Here is a 6,000-nt window from a genome sequence, read left to right as displayed (position 1 = left end):
GTAGTTTGCGGGGGTGAGGTCCTCTACAATTGGCACAACAGGCAGGAGTCCTTGACTGGTGCAGGAGCTGGTTCGGTGTTCTTCACCACATTTTCGACATCTGTAGGTGTCTCTGCACAAATTTTGGGCATGCCCAAATTTTTGGCATCTATGGCATTGGCCTGCCGATGCCCTTTTCCTTAGAGGTTCAGTAGTGATTTTGAGCCGGCAGATATCTGTCACTTCATATATCCGTTTCTGTGTGTTGCTGATTTCTACTAGTACTAAAGGCATTGGCCTTTTGTCAGATCTCAGCATTCTGCTAACTTTGATTGGGGTAAGTCCTTGATTGATGAGGTCAGCAGTGATCTCACCTGTTGTGATGCCCTCGGAAACCCCCTCTGAGGACCACTTTACGATTTTTCTCGCTTGCTAGTGCGAAGGTGTGTAAGGGCAATTTGGAATTATCCAGCATTTTTGTCATTTTGCGATAATCTGAGACAGTAGTGGGATGAATCTTAGCTCCTTCATCCGTGTTTCTGGCCCTGGAGAAGTTGACGTTTTGTCCACCAAGCGTCCTTGAAAGTGATGTCCACTTTTCCTTGTCTCGGAGAATCATGGGTGGGACTTTTTTTTTTTTTTGTCTTCTGAAGCTTGCGATGTTAGATCATCTTCCATAAGATCTTCAGAGATCCTCCATTTTTGGTTGCCTGTGCACCTTGGGAGTCGATCTGTCAAGGGTTCTTTGGCGATGGGACAGTTGTGAATTTACCCCTCTGCATCCACATCCTCTCCTTCTTGATAATTGACCTGGGCGTATATGTTTATAAATCCCAGGAATTCTGCATCAAACCTTTTTAATATCTTCTTGAACAAGTCAAGCAACTGCTCTTTGCTAAAGCCTTGTACAATATCGTCGGTGATGTCCATAGATAAAGAGCGCTTGGTAGATATACCGCTTTAAAAGCATTGTATGAAATCTAATCAGGCTCAATCTAAAATAATACGTCTGTTTTTATAATTTTGGTTAAGTCCAACCAAAAATCGGCTAAACCACAGAAACCTACGCCTACAATAAAAAAAAAAAAGTTCCGTCTGGAGTATGAAATGGTGTTAGGGGATTAATTATTATTAATAATAATGTTGGAAAATTGAGGCGATATCCTATGATGGGTTATTAGAATAGTGGTAATAATGTATGTCCTGACTTACTGGTGGGGTTGGGGGGGGGGTTGTTTATTTGTATTAAAGCACTGTAATGTCAAATATATTTCAACTGAAATATTTACTTTGTCGTAGTCTGCCGCTAAATTCTCACATTATTTGAATTTTTATCAACAGAAAACTTACGTGTCGTTTTTCTGTATTCACTGGAATCGCAATAATTCTGTTTCTCTATTGCAAACGGTGCTCCATAAACGCCTTGGAAGCCACTAGGGAGCCTAGGAGATGAATAAACGTGCCAAACGGACGTTATAGCAGCATGCTAAAATGCTGTCGATTTAAATGTTCGTTTACGTTAGTTTCTGAAAATGAGTGTTGTTGGAAGTTGTCAAGCATGCTTTGCTTATCAACTTCGGTTAAGGGCTAGAAATAAATATGCCGTCTCAAATGTGAATCTCATTATGAATTATAAATCAGCCAGGAAATGAAATTTCTGTTTTTCCTAAACCTTGTCGCCACTATATTGTTAAGATAAAAGTTTCTTAATCGAACATGATTTTTAGAATTAAACTGTTTCAAATAAAAATTGTGTTTCGGCAGTATTGTTTCTTGATATTTTGATGCGCTCTGTTTGGATGTAATGCCTGTTCATTATAAAAATGGAAGAATAGTTGAATATAAAAGTAAATGCATACTACTAAACATCGCAGTGCAGAAGACTGTGAACTTTTTTGGATGCTTTGGTGCCATAGGTAGAAATGGCTCAGGTAGGAACTTAAAACGCATTATAATGATTTGTTTTCTTTACTAAAAGGAACAGTATACACTATCAGTATCCTAAGATATTGATTGGTTTATAGTTTGGAACTGCTATCTTGGAATCTTATGTAGTAGAACAGCCCTTCCACTTCTGTCGTACCCGCCAGTGCAGAGACTTAATTTAAACATTCTTTGCAGAGGAACTGCCAGTTTTTTTGCACTTTCTCATAATATATAGGTGATACTCTGTCTAGTCCCAAGCCATACTCCTATTGCAACAGAGGAGGAGCCTATGGGAAGGAGGTTAGCAGTGCTTGAAAGTTAGAGACACTGCAGTTGGAACATAAAGAGGATGAGTCAGTGGATGTAAAGTGGTCAAGTAATGGAATTAGGCAGTACCTCAGGTAGAAGATTTCTCCATAGCACCTTCAGATGGTGTTATGGAGAAAGGATAATATAGGTAGTGAGCTCCCACTGGGTGATGAAATTCATCATCCACCTAAGAACAATTTCACAGATCTATGCTCATAGCAGGATTTCGACCTGGAGCCCTGAATCTGCAGGTGATCAGCAAGTAGGAGGACTGAGTAATTAAGAAAACTCAATGTTAATAAGGTAGTTGGACTTGATGACACATTGCATCATGTTTTAAGGAAATGTTTTACTGAATTAATGGCAACTTTGACATGTTTAAGAAGAGTTTTGCATCAAGACAAGTTTGAAAGAAGGAGTTGAAAGAGAGTAAGATTGTTCCACATCACACAGCAGGAAATGAGACTGAGACACTCTTGTCTTCTGCTGTGTGGATGATGGTCTAGATAGGCCACTGTGTGAATTGGATTGATGAAAACAGGATTTTCTGTAATGCTCAGTATAGTTTTGTTAAGGGAAGCATTTTTCAGTAGTGTACTAGTGACCAATTATTATTGTTACCTCTAGGGACTCATCTTGGGAGGCACCACACTTCACTAATCACCATAAACATACATTGCCATATAGTGGCCACCATAGTATTTATTATTATGATTATTATTTTGTCTGTAAATTAAGCTGGTTCTCTGGCCAATTTCCTTTAGCCAATATCTGGCAAGTGGGATGAAAAATCCAAGTTTCCAGGAGAAGAAACAGTTATCTCCACCTGAAAGCAACTCACTCACTTCGGTTGAAGGTCATGTAAAGATTCCTCTCGTTATGACTGCAATCAAATTCAGCTATTTTCAAATTGACGGATGTAATGTCCATTGTTCTTCCAGATGTAAATGTAGTAGTTGAGAGAAAAGTAAATTTATCAAAACAAATGAAAAACAAATATTGGAAGCAAATGTAGAGGACAAGAGAAATGCCTATACAGTAGTATATGTAGACATAATTATTATTATTAAGAGAGACCTCCAGAGAGTCAGAGACTCATCGAGGGAGGCCACATACTACACACACCAGCTATCATACTTATTCTTGAATTCATTCACACTGCTTGCACTCACAACATCCAATGGCAATCCATTCCAATCACACACCACCCCTCTTAGAGAAAAATCTGGCCCTTACACCCTTCTTGGCAGCCTTCATTCTCAGCTTCCAAGGATGCCCTCTCGTCTTTTCCCCACCCTCCATAAATTGAAAAATCCCATCAGTTGAAATCTTGTATGACCCTTTCAGCAGTTTGTAAGTCTCAATCATATCACCCCTCTTTCTCCTATTTGCTAGTGTCTGCAATCTACAAATTCTCAACCTGTCTTCATAATCAGTATTCCACAATCCTGATATCATTTTTAACACTCGCCTTTGTACTCTCTCCAATATATCAGAATCACATCAGAAACCAGGAGACCAGACCTGTGCACAATGGTCCAAGTGAGGCCTTATCAAGGCCTTGTAAAGAGGCAAATTAACATCCTTATCTTTACACGTGAACGTTCGTTTGAGCATTGCAATTATCTTTTGAGTTGTATATGCAATCTTTGCCACATGGTCCCTGAACTTCAACTTCCTATCTATTAACACTCCAAGATCTCTAGCCTCATCACTTTCTTCTAGCCTAATCACACCAATATAATAATACAACATTCGATAGGTAATCATGCCGAAGTGAATGACTTTACATTTGCTTATTGAAATCATTCTGCAAGGACTGCATATCAGCAGCATTCATGATTACCCTGCCTATCTTTGCATCATCAGCAAATAACTGTATGTCGCTTGTCAAATCCTTCCCAATATCATTAATGTACAGATTGAATAACAGTGGACTAAGCACTGATCCTTGTGGTACACCACTTGTTACCTTAAACCTTGCAGACTCAGATCCCCCGTATACCACTTTTTGATATCTGTCAGTCAGCCATCCTCTTATCCATGCTAATGTTGTATAACCCAAACCCATTTTCTCCAATTTATGCAGCAGTCTGTCATGTTGTATTCTGTCAAAAGCCTTAGCAAAATCCAAAAGTATCATGGTGTATCCATTCCCCTTGTCTAGTTCAATGGTAACATTGTCATAGAATATGAGCAAGTTGCTAAAACATGACCTTCCCTTAGTAAACCCATGTTGTTCATTGCAAAGTAGAGATTCACTGTCAACCCATTTCTGAATGCGGGCCTAACTAATTTTTCTAAAATCTTCACCACCACTCCTGATATACTAATTGGTCGATAGTTTGATATATCAGTCTTTGCACCACCCTTATACAATGGAATTACCATACATTCATTCCATTCCTGCAGAATCTTCCCTGTTCTGAGACTCATATTAAAACATCCTGGTCAAAGGAATGATCAATTCAGCTGAACACTCTTTTAGCACACATGCTGATATTCCATCAGTCCCTATTGCTGAATTCTTATTCAGTTTGTGCAACAGCTCTAGTACCTCTGCCTCACACACCTGCATTTCTTTATCTAGTGAAGAGGTAACAGTGAGCTCAGTGTTGTGTTCACTAGGCTGATAGCTTTAAAAAAATGGGCACTCATTAACTGAACAACCTCTTCTGCATCAGTAACCCTCACTCCATCTGGATTAAAAGAATTATTCTTTCATATTCATTCTTTCTTTTACTTGCAGCATATCGATAGAATTCTTGTGGGTCGTCTTTCACATGCAGAGCTAGTTTCTTTTCATAATCAGACTTTGCTTTTCGTACAACAGTTGTGACTATTCTAGCCTGTTGCTTATAACGTTCATAACGGACGTCATCCTTATGCAAACGGTATTCCTTCCACATCGTCCTTTTCTTATGAATCTCTTGCTTAATAAGATTACACATCCATTTAACTCCTACTCTATTTATTCTTCGAACTCTCGGGACACATTCTGATATCGCATCATTTAAATATTGTTTAAATTCTTCCCATACACTGTTGATATCCTTTCCATCCAGCAACCGATCGCATTTCACTGAACTCTGTATACTTCTCAGTTGGTCATAATTTCCTGCTTTGTAGTTCAACATGTAACCTTTTCTGAATGGAACATTCATAAACTTAGTCACTTCCCAAGTGAGTACCGCATGATCACTGTCACCAACTGGAGGCAGAATAGTTACGTCTTTAACCGAAATGCCCTATGACACTATAATCAAATCTAGCACTCTTTGACCTCGAGTTCCTTCTGTCACATGCTGCATGAGGAAGTTGTCCTGCAACAGCTCAATAAATGCATTTTCATTCTTCTCATGAGATTCTACTACTACCCAATCAATATTTGTATAATTAATAGTAAGTAAGTGTATAATTGTAATAGTAAGTTTACATTTTTTAAAGATAAAATACACTCATACACTACTTTCTGATGAGTATCAGAAAGTAGTGTATGAGAGCAGTCATAAATGTGTAACGTTATTAGTAATGCCTCTCGGGAGGGGATGTCTATTTTAGGACTGTTATTGTTTAATTTATATATATATATATATATATATATATATATTAACTTTATTGGGAAGGTTTAAATTAATATAGATGTTGTGGCTCCAGGAGGAATTGAATAGATTAATTGTGTGTAGGTAAGGGTGGGCTACCAATTTAATGTTACAAAAATGGTTTTGAACCATTTTGGAACAAGAATGGTTTTGAAGTAGCATATATACTTGGTGGGATTGCATC

At 38.3% G+C, this 6,000-nt stretch overlaps 1 protein-coding gene across 1 annotated transcript in view; it reads left to right on the top strand.

Moving 5' to 3' along the window:
• The first annotated feature begins 1,585 nt into the window (after positions 1-1,585).
• Positions 1,586-6,000, top strand: part of Syn2 (Syntrophin-like 2) — a 348,707-nt gene continuing 344,292 nt past the window's right edge. The window contains exon 1 of the mRNA XM_090403965.1: positions 1,586-1,910. Within this exon, the coding sequence (XP_090260091.1) occupies positions 1,902-1,910 (9 nt within the window). The 5' untranslated portion in view covers positions 1,586-1,901. The remainder of the gene's footprint in view (positions 1,911-6,000) is intronic.

The sequence above is a fragment of the Typopeltis vanoorti genome, chromosome 14 (genome assembly GCF_054136105.1).
Source record: "Typopeltis vanoorti isolate ZY-2024b chromosome 14, IOZ_Tvanoo_1.0, whole genome shotgun sequence".
Taxonomy (NCBI): domain Eukaryota; kingdom Metazoa; phylum Arthropoda; class Arachnida; order Uropygi; family Thelyphonidae; genus Typopeltis; species Typopeltis vanoorti.
The sequence above is the reverse complement of the archived record's forward strand: the minus strand, read 5'-3'. Positions and strand labels throughout refer to the sequence as shown.